General features: G+C 35.0%; 1 protein-coding gene and 1 long non-coding RNA gene across 2 annotated transcripts; both read right to left on the reverse strand.

Moving 5' to 3' along the window:
• Positions 1 to 11,307: 11,307 nt before the first annotated feature.
• Positions 11,308 to 16,883, reverse strand: LOC145620297 (uncharacterized). Its single transcript, XM_081674940.1, has 7 exons — positions 16,742 to 16,883; positions 16,359 to 16,450; positions 15,773 to 15,827; positions 15,293 to 15,341; positions 14,427 to 14,494; positions 13,333 to 13,441; positions 11,308 to 11,524 (listed from the first exon to the last, which is right to left on the reverse strand). The coding sequence occupies exons 2-7, from the start codon at positions 16,423 to 16,425 to the stop codon at positions 11,411 to 11,413; spliced, it is 462 nt and encodes a 153-aa protein (XP_081531066.1). The 5' UTR covers positions 16,426 to 16,450; positions 16,742 to 16,883; the 3' UTR covers positions 11,308 to 11,410.
• An 11-nt stretch (positions 16,884 to 16,894) lies between these two features.
• Positions 16,895 to 17,855, reverse strand: LOC145620298 (uncharacterized). Its single transcript, XR_014108209.1, has 3 exons — positions 17,597 to 17,855; positions 17,448 to 17,527; positions 16,895 to 17,356 (listed from the first exon to the last, which is right to left on the reverse strand). It is a non-coding gene; the product is annotated as an uncharacterized LOC145620298 (long non-coding RNA).
• Between the last annotated feature and the right edge of the window lie 1,747 nt (positions 17,856 to 19,602).

The following is a 19,602-nucleotide window of genomic DNA, read 5'->3' on the forward strand; positions in this document are numbered from 1 at the left end:
CCAGACTTGTAGATTCTACTTGTGAAGTTTCAACATTTGCTTCTAAACTTGTAGATTTATTCCTCCTTTAGCTAATTTCTTCCTTTAGTTCGACCAAATTGTGCAATGAGTGATCTAAACAAGACATCATATGTCCAAGAAGTAGCAATATGCTAAATCAATTTCTATAATATAATTCTTAAATTGGAACATTTCCATTCTTTTACCTTCCAACTATATGAGGTAGTTTCTAATCAATTGGAATTCATCCATTTAATTTTAAACATTTGTTGTTCATAACAACTTTTAGCATGTAAGTAGTTCTAGGTTTGAGAAGTAGCAACTTGTTTGCATTTCTTGGCCTATAACATCTTAATGCAATCCTCATATATTCCTAAACCTTTCCCTTTGAGCCACTTAGAACATTTCTCTTAGGTTCAAAATGATACTTTGCTTAACAACTTTAATCATTTTTCATGATTTTGCTAAGTCTATTCTATCATTATTTATATTTGAGTTTAATCAAGTATTAAACTCTATATAAAATAGATGAAGAATACTATCATTTGATCAAATTTTGATCATAGAGATTTCCAATCGCTTTCTCATATTCAATCATATTGAAGATAAGAGATTTTATTGGATTTGTACACTTGTCTTTTGGAGGGTTTGTACCTCTCATCTCATTATATCCCTTGAAACATTTTTCAAAATGAAGATGTGTTGGCATTTTACTCAAACATTTTGAATGAAACCAACCTTAGACATGTAACATGAATTTCTAAAACTTGCCTTTTAGAATCACCTTAGCAAAATTGGAATATAGGTTTATGGATTATCTTTTAAACTTTTTGAGAACGTTTCTCAACTTTATTTTTCAATCGAGGAGATTATATATAATAATAAAATTAGAACGTCATGTTACTAATAAGTAAACGCAAAATTCAATTATGTTTATTAAAATTTAAAGTACCATAAGCGAATTAAATTGGTAACTTTAAAACACTCTATTCAATTTAAGTGATCCCAACTTGAATTAAGTGATTCCAAGATCCTTTATTCGTGCAATAATTAACCGGCCTGAGGCCCTGCCATCAACCATTACATTTTCAAGGTGAGTAAACTCTTTACTGATTACAACTCTTGTAACTCTTGGTTGAATAATTAACCATCACATGTTTAATTATTACCCTTAGCTTCAAGGTTCTAAACTGATCTTTAGGTAACCTTGTTGAATATAACCAATTAAAAGTGTAGAACGTGATCTACCCCCACTTCCCCAAGATATATTATGATGCTCTGCTGAGGCCGACCCATCACAAACGATCAAGGTTTTCGTCGGGTTTTTAATTGGAAAAGCTGCATCAATATTACTGGGATCTAGATTTATTATGTTGTGATTAAATAGTGAACTCTAGCGCATCATCACAAAACATCAATAAAATCTAACATGCATAAAATACTGAATGCATAAATAAGACATAGCATGGCCCCTAATCCTAAGAAAACTAATAAAGTAAATGCTCCCACTTGAACCATCATGGATCGCATCCACCTTGCTCCTTTGGGCCTTCACTTTATGGGCTTCTTGGATTAACTGCAACCCGTAATTCTACTCTATTCTATCTACTACTTAAATAAAATAAAATAAAATTACAAAATACTTTATCGGTACGTAGACCGTACTAAGATTACAAAAAATACATCACGATGCGCAGATCGTATTTAGCAATCTACTGGGCCATACTAGTCATTATATAGCAATAAAACAACATCATATATTATAAAATTGCCACATAATAAATCACTCATCATGCTTTCCTAAACTACAACATCGAATGTTCACAATTAAGGAAACATGGCATCTAAATATCTCATATTTTAATTAGAGTAATTAGATAATATCATATATTATTCATGATCATCAATAAAATATCATATATTCTAAAGGAAAATTTGTCAAAAACAACCTTTTAAAGTGTCTATTTTATTAAAAACAACCTTTTAAATTTTTTTTTGCAACTTCAGACCACATTATAAAATTTTTTTACCAAAGACAACCTAATGCTAGTTTTCGGCGTTGACTCTATTTTTCCGATGTTGACCACGAGTGTGTGAGGCACGTGACTTCATATATTGCTAATTATACCCCTTTCCCCTCCAATTAACTCCTATTAAAACCCTTCAAAGTGACAAATTACTTTGAGAGAGGAGGGGATTTAGTACGAGTGAATTGGAGGGAAAGGGGTGTAATTAGCAATATATGAGGTCACATGTCTCATACACTCGTTGTCAACATCGGAAAAATAGAGTCAACGCCGAAAACTAGCATTAGGTTGTCTTTGATAAAAAAAAATTATAATGTGGTCTGAATTTGTAAAAAAATATTTAAAAGGTTGTTTTAAATAAAGTGAACACTTTAAAAGGTTGTTTCTAACAAATTTTCCTATTCTAAATTAGTCATGAGATAGAATCAAATCTTATTTTAATCTTAAAAAGATAAATCATATTTATCCTCAAAGATTATCCTAACAATGTTAGGAAATTCTATCCTAATTACTAGCCAATCACAATATTTTAAATCAATTATATCCAAAATAATTATGGGATAATCACATTATTTAAATCAATTATTATCCTTTTGGAATATGCTCAGAATATCCTAATCATTCTTATCCATAATTAACCACTTTAATTTAGGATAATTACCAATTTAACAACTTAAATATGGATAATATCAAATATAACAACTTTTGAATATTTGATTTTATCCTAAAATAAAAGATTTTATCCAAATAAAACCAATTTTATCTTTTAAAATAAAAGATCATATTTTCAAAATATTTTAACTTATCCAAAATAAAACTGATTTTATCCCAAAATAATTCATAATTATCTTGAAATAAATTTTCAAAAACTGATTTTTTTTTTTTTTTTTTTTTGAAAAAACCGTGACTGCACGGTTGCTGGCCACCGTGGTTGGCTAGCCGGAGCTAGCCACGGTGGCTGGCCGCTTTACAGCAGCCACTGCCGCAAGGCAGCAGCAACCAGCAGCAGAGGCAGCCACGGCAGCAGCGTGCAACGCTTGCACAGCTGCTGCCCCAGCCACCAAGACCGCCGCCCTCCCTTCCCCTCCCTCTTGGACCACCACCTGGTCGGCAGCCGCCGTGGCTGCGCCACCCAGCCGCGGTTGCCGGCCAAATTAAAATTTTTCTTGTGTTTTAATTTAATTAAAATAACATTTATCCTAATTAAATTAAATCAGTCCATAAGATTAAAATTAAATCACATTCAACTTTAAAATTAGGGTTCATCATAAAATTAATCCCAATTTAATTCTAACTTTTAAAATTAAATCTATGATCATACATAGAACATTTTTATGCATAAATCAATTCAATTAAAATTATGAAACAAATTTAAAACGTAATCAACCAAAATAAGCATCAAAATTCATAATTTTAAGGCTAATAAGGTTCGAATTTTCGAATAAATTAGGGTTAGGGTTCGAAATTTTTTTGAACAATATTAGGGCATAATTCGGTCCTCTTCATGGCTATTTGAGCATAATTAAATCGCATTTAATCGATTCTAAAAGTTTAATCACATTAAATATAATAATTGAACCATAATTAAATATTCTCCCTCCTAATTGAATTAAAATTGTGGATTATCAAAGAATTATTGGCAATATGCGTAAATGCAATAGGCTAACTGATACCACTGTAGGGTTTTATAGGTACTACGCAGCGGAAATAAACATGAATCATATTCATATAGTACCTAATCCAAGGATCTAATGCATAACACATAAAGCACAAATAATTGTACCTTTGAAGCGTGATTCCACGTGCGATCGAGCAAGAACAAAGGGAGATAAAGAACCCCAAGCGTGATTCCTCTACTTGGTCCACGGGCACAGATTAAGACCTCCACTAATGCTAGTTAGTCGTGACTGAACGCTTCAATCAACCTTCAACAGAGAGGAGAGACATACTAACCAACAACCACCACGATAACCACCACACGCGCCACCAAGGGGTGGCCGGCCGTACGGACGTGAGGGGAGGATGAGGGCCGTGAGTTGGAGAGAGGATTAAGGTTTTGGGATTGGTTGCATTGATGTCAAAATTCACAGTGTGTGAATTATGACTACTTCTTACAAACCCTAGGCATGGATCTTATTTATAGATCTCATCTCTAAATAAGAGCCCATGTCAAAAGCCCAAAACCTAATTCCAATCTAACTATGCTAGCCCAATCCAATTCATGATTAGTTAATTGCTCATGAGGCCCATTAATGGGCCTCTTACTTTCTTAACCCAATACCCTTGTTGTGTGACCAATATAGGATCCATTCTAAAGGGCTTTGGGCTATTTGACTAGCCCAAAGATCATCTCTCATAGTCTAGCAACAGAGGATGACGCCCCAATAGAATGAACTTATTATCTCCATAATAGTGATCCTTGATATATCTAGTAATTGCACTTATCGAAGACATAACTCCTTCAACGACACACAAACTAAAATACCCCTAGGGATTAAGCAAGATAATCTAAAAAGGTGACTAAGAATGCAGAGTAAGTGCTACAATGTCCATTTTAATTCATTAGTAACTACATTGTACTTCGACCCCCTAAAGACTTTAGAGTTGGTAGCCATTTTAATAATTATTCTCATTCTGATTACATGATGAATTGAGGAGTTAAAGATCCTCTAGGAAATTTTACTTTTGCGACGGTTCTACAAAATTTGTTGCTAACCCAATTCCTGGTATACAAGTCCTGTGATTATAACCTAACCAAATTAGATGTAGAGAATAAAAGGGTTAGAAAAAAAAAAAGCTTACATGAAACATATTGTTGACTAGGGAAAAGCCCGGAAGAATAGGAATTAAAAGAGTTCATGAGGGACACAAATACTTGACATAATATATTTATAAGTAAGAAGTTGTTACTCTTATTTTTTCCATTGACTTTCTGTTGTGAATGGGAAAAGATAATTATGATTATTTCTTCATATATCATCATCTTTTAATTTGAGCTTCTTGTTATCTCAAGTAGAGAGAATTTTATACATTAGTTTAGTTTGAGGATATATAATGTTATTTTTGTAGATAAGCATAAAATGTATATAAAGATAAAACCCAAAGATGTATATGACTTGGTAGACGATGACATTAGAGAAGAGAAGGAAAATGAACCATATTATATCTCAACAAGTCATGGTATGAGTATACTTATATATTTTGCTAAGATTATAAAAAATATATATGGTAGTTAATGTTTGGAAATATTATAGATTATTTGTTTGTTTGTCTGATTGAGTTGGAGAATGAAAATAATTGGCCGGCGTTAATCAAATGATTAATGTGGTATGGCACAATGTGAATTGAAACAGGTTTATTTTGAAGCCATACCCTATTGGAGGGAATTGTTCAATTTACAAAGGAGAATTGCCAAAATATTTACTAATAATTACTTTCAATAATTATTTTACTACAAGTGTTGCAGTTTCTTTTTTTTTATTTTTTTTTATATAACAATTGAGACCATAGTTTTCTAATACATATCTTAATGCAGGGAAAAACTTGAGGAACATAAGACCAAAGGAATTGAGATAAACCCCGACAAAGTCTACTTGGAGCTTGTAGGTGGGAAAAAGAAAGAAAAGTCTACGGTTTAGGGAGTACTTCACAAATGTTTTACAAGAGCAATCCTACTTCTCACCCTCGTGCATCATCTTCCACTCCTTCCATGATTTCTCAACTAAGCTCTTAAGTTGAAGAATTAAAGAAGATGGCGGAAGAAAACCATAACAAGGTAGAAGAAAGCCAAAAAATAGCGACATAAAGCTTAAAATATGCTAAGGAATTTGTCGAAAATCATGAGATCGAAAAAGCTACTTGGAAGAAGGAAAAATTAGCTATGCACAAAACATTGTAGGAGATGGCATCCCTTGCCTCCTGCGTCGTAGTCACCCACTCTACTGATGCAATTAAGTGTTTTTTTTAAACAATTAGTCATATGGGTTGAATATTGTTTTTTAATACAATGATATAAAATTGATGATATTTTGGATATTTGAATAAAATTAACATTTGGTTATTTGAATTAATGTGTGGGTACGTTTTTTTTTGGGATTGATATTAATCGTCGCTAAATTATGGTCTCCAAATATTGATAGTCAATCGCAAAAATTTAGCGACTGAAGATTTTGTTTAGAGACTGGTTAGTTTAGTTGCAAAATAATTAGTTTCAATAGTCACTAATCTGTCGCAAATAATTAGTTTTGTAGTCGCAAAAGTTTAGTCTTGTATGTAGTTGCTAATTCGTCGCGAAAAAAATTAGTCCCAGTTGTAGCAAATTTGTCGCAATAAATCTAGTTTGCGTAGTCGCAAAAGTTGGTCTTGTAGTCGCTAATCCGTCGCAAAAGTAGTTATAAAACATTGGTCTCCGTAGTTGCTAATCCGTCGCAAATATTTTACGACGAACAATGGTTTAGTTGCTAAAATTTGAAAGTTAGTCGCTAAATGGCAGTAGCAAAGGCGTTGCAAATCCGTCGCTAAATTTGCGACTGTTCAAAAATTAGTTGCAAAAATGGATTTGCGACGAGGTCTTTGGCAACTAACCAAAGTAGTTGCAAATCCGTCGCAAATCCATTTTTGCGACGGATTTGCAACTATTTTGGCCGTCGCTAATTACCCTTTTTCTTGTAGTGTTGGTTGAATGGACCAAAGTTGAGTACATTCGGGAAGGTTAGCTAGGCCTTGGCTAGTCATGACCGTGGTTGATCTTAGGCATATACCTCATGCTCGAGTTTTATTGCTTAAGGATTCTCATATCTATGCATGTGCTTTTCTTTGAGCAAATTGATCTTTGGGTTTGTTTTTGGGCAATGTGAATTGCTTGAGGACAAGCATTTGGCTAGCTTGGGGGGATTTGATAAGTGGTTTGTTTGACCACTTTTTGTGTAATTTTAAACCCGATTTTGCGATCATTTCCCCTCTTTCGAACCCAATTTTGAATGAAAATGTTTTGTCTCGGTTTTCCCCCTCTTGGTTTGTGTTTGTCCATGTTTTGCAGGTATATGGACTCGATATGGCAAGCTTTGGGTGCATGAATCGTGTTTAAGACATGAGGATTGATGTTTGGAGAGGGCGCTCCAGAGGAGCGGGCGTGCACCTCTCATGGAGCGGGCGCTCCTCGGCCTTAGCTACATTCTGCCCAAAATCAGGTGCTGTTAGGAGCGGGCGTGCACCTCTCATGGAGCAGGCGCTCCTCCCTTTGAAGCTCAATCTGCTCAAGATGCTGGAACAGGGGAGCGGGCGTGCAGCCTAAAGGAGCGGGCGCTCCTCGCTGGGAATCCGTTTTCTTTTGACGGATTTCCCTATGTGTTTCGGGGAGTATAAATACTTTCCCTTTAGGTCTTTTAGAAAACAAGAACAGTAGCCTAGTTTTCAGAAACCTCTCTTAGTTTGAACATTCCTCTTAATTCATTTAGCTTAGTTTTCATCAAATCAAATCATTGTATTAGTGAAATTCAAGAATTATTCTCAAAGTTTGGCAATTTGTATTCAACATTTGAAGCTTCAATTAGTAATTTCTCCAACCTTTTTCTACTTAATTTCAGGTTTTATTTGGTATTTGCATGTTATTTAAATCTTCTTAGTTCTTGGTAATTTGTTATTGGATGATAGTTATTTCAATTGTTAACCACTTTTCCCAAATTATTGAAGTAGTTAGAACCCTAATTGTTGATTGCATGTTGATGAACATGAGTTGTGAGTAGTTTTCTTGCTAGGGGTTGGGTGAAGCTCAACCTTTTGGGTTAGTTATGCAAATGTGGGAGAAACATTGATGTTTGTATTGCAATTAAATTGATTATATGAGATTGCTTGTTAGTTCTTCATGATAGGATTAGCTACCCTTGACTTAGGAGCTTGATAGCATGATATGCCTAATTTGACATGGAAGTGTAAATTGAGTATGTCATTACTTATTGCAATTTGATTATGTATCATCTATTGCTAGACTAATGAGGAATCTAAGTTTAGTGGTGTGAGTTGTTTTCTTATTGCATGAGGTTGATTTTACATATAGTCCTTGCTATATGTTGTCTATTTTACTCCCTGTTTGCCTAATTGCCTTGGTTGAGTGGATCCCATTCCCTAGTGTCTTTAATCCATTGATTTAGAACCATAGTTTGTTTGTCTACTTGACGAAACCCAATTCACCATTGACTTCGAATTAGCTTAAGTGTCAAGATCTTTAGCAACCATATCCCGTTCCTTGTGGACCGAACTCTTACTTGTCATTATGCTTGGTTTGTAAGGTGTTTGTTAATAAATGTGTTTGATTGAGTGTGGAATGAGCGACCGTTCTAACGCCCATCAAGTGGCGAAAAGCCTTTAAACCCTAACGGATACATCTCAGAGTCATATAATGTCGTTTGAAACCATATATAATCATTATATGTTATCATAAATGTCCGTGGTAGGCTAGAGTCTACGAAATCACTACAAGTTGTGAACGGGTAAAATGACCGTTTAAGGCCATATTGGATGGTTTCACCGACCCAATTGGACTCTTGGAGGGTATTAGGGACCATGGTAAAAATTTCGGCAATTTTTATTTCCGGGCGAAAAAAGATCAAAAAATACAAAATTGAAGACTATAATCCACGCCTTTTGAGGAAATTTTGAGGTTTCAGGCCCGGTGGCGAAAAGCCTTGAGACTCTAAGGGATACATCTCGGGGTCATATAATTCCGTTTAAAACCATATATGATCATTATATGTTGTCATAAACGTCTGTGGTAGGCTTGATTTTACGAAATCACTTCAAGTTGTGAACAGGTAGAATTACCGTTTAAGGGCATATTGGATGGTTGTACCGACCCAATTGGACTCTTAGAGGGCATTAGGGACCATGGTAAACATCTCGGCAATTTTTATTTTTTGGGCGAAAAAAGGTCAAAAAATTACAAAATTGAAGGCTATAATCCACGCTTCTTGACGAAATTTTGAGATTTTTGGGCATAGTGGCGAAAAGCCTTCAAACCCTAAGGGATACATCTCGGGGTCATATAATGTCGTTGAAACCATATATGATCATTATATGTTGTCATAAATCTCCGTGGTAGGCTTGATTTTACGAAATCACTTCAAATTGTGAACAGGTAAAATGACCGTTTAAGACCATATTGGATGGTTTCACCGACCCAATTGGACTCTTGGAGGGTATTAGGGACCATAGTAAAAATTTCGGCAATTTTTATTTCCGGGCGAAAAAAGGTCAAAAAATTACAAAATTGAAAACTTAAATCCACGCCTTTTGAGAAAATTTTGAGGTTTCGGGCCCGGTGGCGAAAAGCCTTGAGACTCTAAGGGATACATCTCGGGGTCAAATAATTCCGTTTAAAACCACATATGATCATTATATGTTGTCATAAACGTCTGTGGTAGGCTTGATTTTACGAAATCACTTCAAGTTGTGAACAGGTAAAATTATCGTTTAAGGGCATATTGGATGGTTGTACCGACCCAATTGGACTCTTGGAGGGTATTAGGGACCATGGTAAACATCTCGGCAATTTTTATTTTTGGGCGAAAAAAGGTCAAAAAATTACAAAATTGAAGGCTATAATCCACGCTTTTTGAGGAAATTTTGAGATTTTAGGGCACAGTGGCGAAAAGCCTTTAAACCCTAAGGGATACATCTCGGGATCATATAATGCCGTTTGAAACCATATATGGTCATTATATGTTGTCATAAATGTCCGTGGTGGGCTTGAGTTTACGAAATCACTACAAGTTGTGAACGGGTAAAATGACCGTTTAAGACCATATTGGATGGTTTCACCGACCCAATTGGACTCTTGGAGGGTATTAGGGACCATGGTAAAAATTTCAGCAATTTTTATTTCCGGGCGAAAAAAGATAAAAAAAATTACAAAATTGAAGGCTATAATCCACGCCTGAATCACAGTATCCATGATATTCCCGCGACAGTAGAGATAGAATCCCACAAGCTTATCTTTGAGGTCTGAAACACAAATGGTGTGGTCATAAGCAAAAAAGTTATAGAGCGAATCAGAGAGTTTACAGTTTAAGAGCTTTTCAAGGCAGACTGGCCTTTCGGTTTGCAACTCATAAAACTCAAACTCGAGCAAAGACATGCGATGATGAGTGAAAGGGAAAGCATAAGCTCCAAACTCCAATAAATAGCATCTGGCAAGCTGATTTAAAACAAGACCATCGGGACTTAATAAAAGATCGAAACGACGGCTTATAAAATTGGAAATGCGTTGATAAGAGTTGGAATCCGATAAGGGAATTCCAAGGCAGCGATCGAAGCCAGACAAGAACGATTCAAACAACTGTGACCCAAACTTAGAATCACAATTCATAAACATCTCAACACAAACCACCAATCCAGATGTATTTGCCTTTAAGACTAGATACCTTTACCTGATTACCTTTGTAATCAACCAAGTAATCACGCTTGCTGCTCGTCAGCAACGACACTATGTCCACTTTCTCTTCATATGAACATCGACCCTGTTTTGCTGAACCACTTTCATCAGATTTATCAGAGAATCGACCTCGTTTTGCTGGAAGGACACAATCATCACATGCTTCGGATTTTTTTGATTTCAAACATGCTTCTGTTTGATTTTACATCAGATTCATCGAAACAAGATGAATCAGACTCAGAATCAAATTCAAAATCAGAAGAATCAGATTCACACTTCAATTCTAATTTAAATTTCAAACGTGGTTTATTAGTAATACCCAATGAAAAAAGATAAGGAGAAGGAAACCAACTCTCGTAGTTCAACATCCCTAAATTCTTTGAATTGATTCAAATAGAAACCTATCGTTCTAAGGCACCGTTCTTTTGAGTTTCTAGGCAAAGCAGAGCAGGACATAGCAGCTCTAAAGAACAGGGCCGAAGAGTTGGATACTAGTAAATATACTCGTGTGCGGTGTGCCCTAACCCCCCGACCCCCGTCCCCCAATCCCCAACCCATGTGTTATTTTAAAGCCCTTTAATTTTTGGGCTTGAAACTATATTCCCGACTCTGACCCTTTTCTTATGCGAGGGATTCTGGCGTCCTATGGCTAGTTTTTTTTAAAGGGGTTTTATAATTAGCCCAAATGAATTTGCATGATATTTTATTATAATTATTTCCATATAAACAATAAATTGTTACAAACTATTTGTGGACGCCCATAATATTCCTGTATTCTCTAGAATATTCTAGATGTAGGGTTTAGTGTTCTTATCTAAGCCTCACCAGATCAATTACATGAAACCAGTTAAATGTCATCTACTTTCTGTTGTTCTTTTGACTCTGATCTTCACAAATATCAATAGAAAACTTTGTAAGGTTAGAAATACAATGAGATAGAAGAGAACTACATAACCTAGTCTACTTTGACGCATTGTCTCCGACGACTATGGAAATATAACACAAAAGATGCCACCACGCCAATCACATAGCCAAGGAGCGCTCCATACGTCACACATATGGGCCATTCCTGCAATTCAATTGAATAAGAAACAAAAATTTAGAAGTAATCAAAGTAAAATGTCCAATAACTTTCTTCAGCATCCATAAAATACCAAAATAGCAGCAAAATTCCAGGTTCCTAACCACATACAGTGGTAATCACTTCTGCAATCATTTTTTTCTCTCCCGAAAAAAGTGTAAAATATGTCCTATTAAATAATGTGCTTGAAAATATTTAATAAGTACTTCGTACAATAAAGATGATTAACAACTACTCCATAACAGGACAAGTAGAAACTGAAATGGTGCTAAAAAAAACCCCCAAATTAAAGAGAGAAAAAAAAAAAAATTGTGTCATGCATCCTTTAAAATTAATACGAAGTATCAGTAGTTTCATTCAGCATAATTGGTTTTCAACTGCAAAACACAAATATGAAAGGTTCTTTGCAGTAGAGCTTTCTGTTCCTGTCTACAAAAGCTTTACTCACCCTGAACATGCACCACACCTCATTCATACACCAAAAACAACTTGAACTACTCCTCCATCCCAAATTACTTACCCCATTGCAAAGGATTTCATGCAAGTAAAATTAGACAGAAATTTGGGTGGATGAATGTGAGACCCAACTCATGAGAAAAGTAGATTGACATTTTTTTAAAGAATATATGGCACGTAAATGGGGACACCCTAAAAAGGAAATGGAGCAAGCAAAATGAGACGGAGATAGTTATACAATCATATATAATATCACTACAAAACCTCGACGCACACTTTCAACATTCACAGTTATCACAATAATCCAGAAGAGAGATCAACTTGGACTCTCATAGTCTCATTAGTGTAGTAGATTTCCTGTATCTGCTCCAATCAAAGGTTTAAAAAAATTTCCATCACAAAAGATTTCTAAGACATGATCCTCTTCTTCAAGATTAAGTCTCTCTAAGTACTAGAGAGCACTCTATTCTCTTAAACTCCTAAATCAACATGCCTCTTTTACAAAGAATCTTTCTCCAAAACGTCAATGTCAAAAGCATACGGAGTATCATTAAGCAGTGATCGTGTAAGCTCTAACATCACTAGATGCCTTCTAATCCCATGATCATAAGCTGTCTTTTAAAAATTAAGCTGCCTCATACATCTAAAGCCTAAATCAACAAAAACAATAGACTATTTTGATTGATATATAATAGACCTATTAATAATGAGAGCATAGTCAAGCACAAATCTAACATGATTCAGGTTCTTAGTATAATAAATCCACAGGGCTGCAACCTCAATGGGATAAACTTCCTGAGGACTGTCATGCAGTGAAAATCTGTGTGATTCTTGTATAATAAAAATATGTTGTTGCTAACATTGTTATCATCATGGCTTTATACTACATGTGAGCATGTAGGCTGGTTAGTGAGTTCTAACACCATCGTAACCAGCAAAACAGGCCAAGTTTAGCAAACTGTGACTAAGGAATAATTTATAATTTATAGCAAACTGTGCCAATTTGATAACCTTCAATCAAAGAACATGGAAAATATAGAAAAGTACCACACAAATACTCCCCCTGTCCTTTATTTTTTTCTTCCTGATGTACCATATCGACTTGTAGCACTATTCACATCCTCCACTTAACAATATTTGGTTATTTGTAAAAAAAAAAAATTTTAAAAAATCCATAGCCATGTGGGATCTTATTAGATACATCTCAATATGTATTATTAAAATTTCAACTTTTCTAATTTTTTACTTTAAATTAAAGCTATTATTGGTCAACCTATGTGTTGGCAAACATGCCAAGTCAATATAGTACAATTTAAAAAGCAGATAATGTACATAATTACCTGCCATGGCCTTTCCCAATCAAGTGGCATTGGCCAGGCCCCAAACCAGGAGCCAATGACAGCACCATGCGCTGGAAGACAAACCATATACTCAACAAATCCTGCTGGCCTGAAAGTGCAAAATAATAAGAAAAGTTATGTGCAGTACTTGGAAGATTGCAAATTCTAGAATCTGTGACAGAATTCGTATTAAAATAATCAAGATCCTGCAGAAAACTTAAGTATTAGCTTGGGTGAAAGAAGACCAAAAGATTATATTAGAAGGTGACAAGGGCATGGTTCTTAGCAAGTTGGTATCAGACAGGTTCAAACTTGCCAAGGACTGGATTAATAGAGAGAGAGATTAGAAGAGAAAAAGTGATCGGAGTGAAGGATAAGAATTATAGAGAGAGAGAATTATATTTGATTGACTAACTGGAAATACAGACTCAAAGCATTCTACAGGCTGGCTCTCTCATAGAGTAAATACATATTTCTGGTTATTCCTTCTCTTTCTTCTTCCCTATCTATCATTTACTCTAGTTTTGTTCTCTCACTCTTGTAACTAACTTTTTTAACAAAAATTTCCTTCTTGCTCTCTGCTTCTGTAAAGAAAAAGCATTCTAATTGAATTGATCAATTTCTAATGTGGTGTTATTTGAAAAAACCCTTCTTCTTTAGGCATGCAAAAGAAAAGCAGTGGGCTGGGGTGGTGCATTGCCCTTTCCAACATAAAAGCCAAAAATTTTACAGTTCGTTCCAGATGATAGGATCTGCTAGCCTTTCCCTTGTACTGCTACACACCTATGTCCACACCACCCATCCCCCACCCCCAAACTACAGCACTGGGTCAAAAGTTGACAAAATGAGGATAAGAGATGTCTCTCTCCTTGTTTCTTTTTAGATAAGTTAAAAGTCCGCACTCCGCAGCTATTCCAGATGACACTGTAGGACCTGATGACTAATGAGGCCTTACAAACATGAATATACAAAATTTCACACAGCCAATTCATAACAGAGCAGATAATCTGAGTAACAAGAGATGGGCAGCATAAAAATAGAAGCAACAATAGTACCATGGAAACATAAAAAGAGAAGAATATCTGAACACTTGCCTAGTTTTAACAAATATGCGTTGCCAGTCTACCCATGATGCACCGAAGATAGCAGCAGCCGGTAAGAACTGCCAGAGTATTTCAATTTAGTACTATTACGAACTTCAAGAACTATAAAACATAGGCAAAGTATAAGTGATTTGATTTAATACACATCCTATTGCTTTCCTGTCTTGGAACAAATCCATTTCTAGGTTCATTACTCAGGGTATTTCAGGGATGCAACAACGTTTCTTAAATATACTTCTTAAGATTAAAAAAATAGTAATAAATAAAATAAAATAAATAAAAAGTACATACTACGAGTAGATGTTACAGGAAGCCATTGTTATCCTTTCAAGCACAATCATGTAGTTTGGTAGTTCATCATAACTCTCTCTCTCTCTCACACACACCCACACAAATGAAAGTTCCAAAAGGGCTACCCAAGTTCAGTTCACAACAACTCTGCACAATCAAATGGTATATGTTCAGATAAGTCAAAGGAGGTGAAGTAAACACTCCCTCAATCATGGACAATGATAGTCTGACTCCTCGGTGTTCTCATATTACAAGGAACCTTCAAGATACATAAGTAGTGAGTTCCAACTTTTTTTTTTCTTTTTTCCTTTTTCTTCTTGATTATCACTTCATTTCACCAGCTAACTCTTATAGTCTTAACTCGTAAGGAGTATTTTCTTGTATAACTTTCTACATACCAAACATAAGGAAAATTCATTCATTCTTCATATGTTAAAATTGTAGTGGAAAGAAAATGAAAGCAAAGGTGAGAGCACATAAACCGCAAGAAATAGGAATGAACACTACAAAAATGAGCAAGTGTGTCTATTCAAGTGAGTGCAAAGAGATAGACAGCATTCACTTACCGTAAGTGATGACATCAACAGAGACCATTTAATTGTGCTCAGCATATACCTGGCCCACAAAAAAAAGATACAACATTATTCATTGATCCTCATACATTCCAACATGTCCACCTCATATTGTATGAGAAATGAAAAGAATGCTAAACTTGTCACAAAAACTTTGCTCATTTGCTGTGAATGCACTTGCTCTTGTTTTCATACAGCAGTAATACTGACCCCCAAAATGCAAAAATTTAAAATTCATGGGTACTTTTTTTCAACCTCACAACACACTATAAATTATGACATACTTGGATCATTATTTATCATTGTACTGAAAATTTAAGCCTGAAAACTGAGCGCCGATGACCTTTAAAACCAGTATAAGGTATCTTTCTTTCACTGTGGAAGTCAAGGTCAACACTTAGTGTGGGGTCAAAATCTGCAATCATTCACAGCACAATTCTATAGACAACATTAAGAAACCCTTGCAACACATACTTTGATCCAACTGGAGCACCCAAGCTAATAGCTCCAAGAGCAAACAACAAGGCCCCTGCAGCAAACAAGATATAGGCATTACTGACTTAAAACAAGAGATGGGCAGTATGGTAAAAGAAACAAGTCGCAGATGACATCAACATGGTAAAAAGAGCACAGAAACACGAGCACTATTCAATCAATCAAAGCCTTAATCTCATAAGTGAGGTCGGCTACATGAACCAAAAGTGATTATTCCGTGTAGTCATCGTCTCATTGACAAAAAAATTTCCTCCTACATCCCTTACGATCAAATGTCTCATTCTCATGCAAATCCATATAATTCGTATCCTTCCTAACTCCTTTCAACCAAGTCATTTTCGGTCACTCTCTCCCTCGTTTAACCCGATATGGAGATGGAGGTTCAAATATTATCCTAAATGCAAAACAAATGAGCCTTCCTCTGGACTAAAGAACCATAGCGGCTAATAAAGCATAAAATAGTCTAATCAAAACACATTCTCAAACTATATTTAACGACGATAGATTACCCAAGCAAAAGTAACTGGAAGAAATCGAAATTGGAGAAAATTGGCAAATCTCTCACCTGCAAGAAGCCCCAGTAGGCCTCGTCCTACCGCCTTTGACAACTGACAGAAACGGTCAAATTTCATAGCTCCGTCCTAACATTAAAGGGTTCTGCAACACATTAACAACCAAATTTAATTCAACTATTCCAATTTCAAAGCTCATTCCTAACATCAAAGGGTTAAGCAACACAATAGCAACCAAATTCGATTCAAATATCTAATTAAACTCATAATTTTAGCCAATGTCATAGTTCAATCCTAACAATATAGGTAAATTTGATTCAAATATCAAATTAAGCTCATGATTTTCTTCTCTAGCAACAAATTCGTAATTAGTAAGCAATGAGTATACTGAGAATAAAATGAACGATAAACCCTAGAATGTAAAACAACATCTTACCTGAGAAGCTGCTTCAATGGAGATCGTAAAGTGAAGTTCTATATATTTTTGTCAATGGTTGAATTTCCAAGATTGAGATTTGTGTAATGAGAAAGATTTGATTTTTACAGTATTAAAATTAGAATTGGGGAAATTGTTTGTGCATGGGTAGGGATGGCAACGGGTCGGATTCGGAGCGGATTATGCTAAATCCGACTCCGATCCGACAGTGAGTCGGAGGCTAAATCCGACATCCGACTCCGACTCCGACATCCGACTCCGAGACTCCGAATCCGATCCGACTTAAAAATTCGACATCCGACTCCGATCCGACCCGAATCCGAGTTTCTTTTATTTTTTGATTTTTAGGTTTTTTTTAAAAAAAAATACTAAATCAACAATTTCCAAATTCCACTAAAAAACAGTATTAATGAAAATTCAAAGTACAACAAAGAAAATATTACACAGTACATTGTCAGTACTTGTGAAATTGTCTACATTAGAACAATAATATCATAAAAATTCATAATAAATTACAAGTGCAATACAATTATACAAAACAACCAAGTTCATTCCTCCATGGCTCCATGCAACTCTTGAAGACTTCAATTCTTTAACATCAAGTTCACTGTGAAACTAACCAAGATAAAAAAAAATGAATTAGTAACATAATTACATAATATATTATTTTTAATTAATTAACCAATCAAAAACATATAAAATTCACCTTTGTTCATTATTCCTCATCAACTTCCACATCTTCATCTTCATAAATTAAAGCTAATTCTAGCTCAATCTTTGTAGTATCTAAAAATCATATAAAAAGATACATTAGTATTATAAATTGACCAAAAAAAACTTTAATTAATGAAATACCTTTCAATAGTGAACGCCTCCAACTTTGAAGACACATCAAAGCTTCAACGGTTTCCGGTAGAAGTCTACTACGATGGGGTCCAATGACCCTCCCACTTGTGCTAAATGAACTTTCGGAAGCAACGGTGGAAATGGGTATCGCAAGAATATCTCTAGCAATCTTAGCAAGGGTGGGAAACCTATGTGACTCCGCATTCCACCAAGCCAAAAGACTAAACTTACTCTCGTCAACTACAAGCCTCTCCTCTAACAAGTAAGTTTCCACCAACAAAAAGTTTCTTACAACCTTTACACTTTGCCTTGTCTTCTCCATTCACCTTAATTTGGTCAAAGTGTTTCCAAACAATTGAAGTTAGCTTCCTTCCCTTAACACCTATAATTTCGTCATCATCTTGAGTCATTTCTTCATCATTAACCTTTGTTGATTGTTTTGTAGTCACATTAGTAGGTTCTTTTACATAAGAGGATGGATCAACAAACCCCTCATCATCATCATATCCATTAGTAGGAGTAGATGAAACTTCTTCCATACCTAAATGCAAAATTAAATTGGGGATAAAAATCAATAATTTAACACACAACCAAAAATTTAACAAACAAAAGAATTGAAAATCCACAAGTAGAAGAACAAACAAAAAATATCCTTTTTAAAAATTGCATAGAGACAAACACTAAACTGAAGAGGATTAGAAAGAATAGGGAAAATAAAATGAAATCCAAAACAGGCTAGTCTAAAAGATTCTTCATCGCCATTCTGGCACGTCCAAAACATGCCCTTTTTAAGAAATTTAATTATTGGCCTTCTCTCATTTTTTAAAGATGGTTCCCAATTGTTCACCTCTCCCAACTTGTCCATTTGCAGCTAGTTCACAAGCCAAAAGTTTATCCTTTGCCATGCTCAGCTTCAATTCAGATACCATCCATCTCATACCCCATACATCCCCCTCGGGCCTCAGCATTTGCAATAGCATTCAGAGCAATTAAGAGTGTATACTAGTACAGAATCCAAAATTCAAAATTCGAGCAGAAAAACAAACCAAAATTCAAGCAGAATACACAATCCGAAATTCGAGCAGAATACACAAGTAACACAACCAAAAATTCAAGCAGAATAAAAAAAAATCAAAAAAATCGAGCACAATACACAACCAAAAATCGAGCAGAATAAAAAAAGAATTCAAAAAAATTCGAGCATAATACACAACCAAAAATCGAGCAAAATAAATTAAAAATCAAAAAAAAATCAAGCAAACTATTCGGTGTAACTAAATATTCGAGCAAACAATACACATAATCGAGCAAATCATCAAGCAAACAACACATTTAATCGAGCAAATAATTCGGTTTCAGAATATAAAAAAAATTAAAAAAAATGAAAATATACTTGACTTGTTGACGGTGCTGCGTTGCATCGGTCTGCGGGAGCGCCGGAGCGGTGACGAGTAGGTGGTTGACGTGGAGACGCGCCGCCGTGAAGAGCTATGTGGAGTATTGGAGTGGGCTGTGGCTGGCTGAGTGGCTGCGTGAAAGACTGAAGTGAGAGTGAGAAATTGAGAATGTGGAGTAATGGAGTGGGTTGTGGCTGCGTGAAATTGTGAAAGAAAGTGTGAGGAGTGATCTAGGGTTTTTAGACAAAAGACCACTTAGACTACAAAATTAGAATTAGATATTTTAATTTGAAAAAAATACATAATTTGTTCATTTAAATCTAACTTTTACATAAAAAAGAATGTCTTATACTTTACACATTACAAATATTAATTGTGTAACAAGAACATAATTTTAAAATTGTGTAACTAAATTATTATGTCATTATATATCAAATTGGTCTAATATTCAAAAAAAAAAAAATTGGTCTAATAAAGTATGGAGTAATAGTCATTAGAGATTTAGAGGTAAGGTTTAAGAATAGATCTCGTGAATCAAGGTAGTCCACATTGTTGAAAACTATCCTAATCAACTATTGATCGATCAACATTATACTTCGTTGATTGAGTGATCGACTT

The sequence above is a fragment of the Chenopodium album genome, chromosome 27 (assembly GCF_948465745.1).
Source record: "Chenopodium album chromosome 27, dcCheAlbu1.1, whole genome shotgun sequence".
NCBI lineage: Eukaryota > Viridiplantae > Streptophyta > Magnoliopsida > Caryophyllales > Amaranthaceae > Chenopodium > Chenopodium album.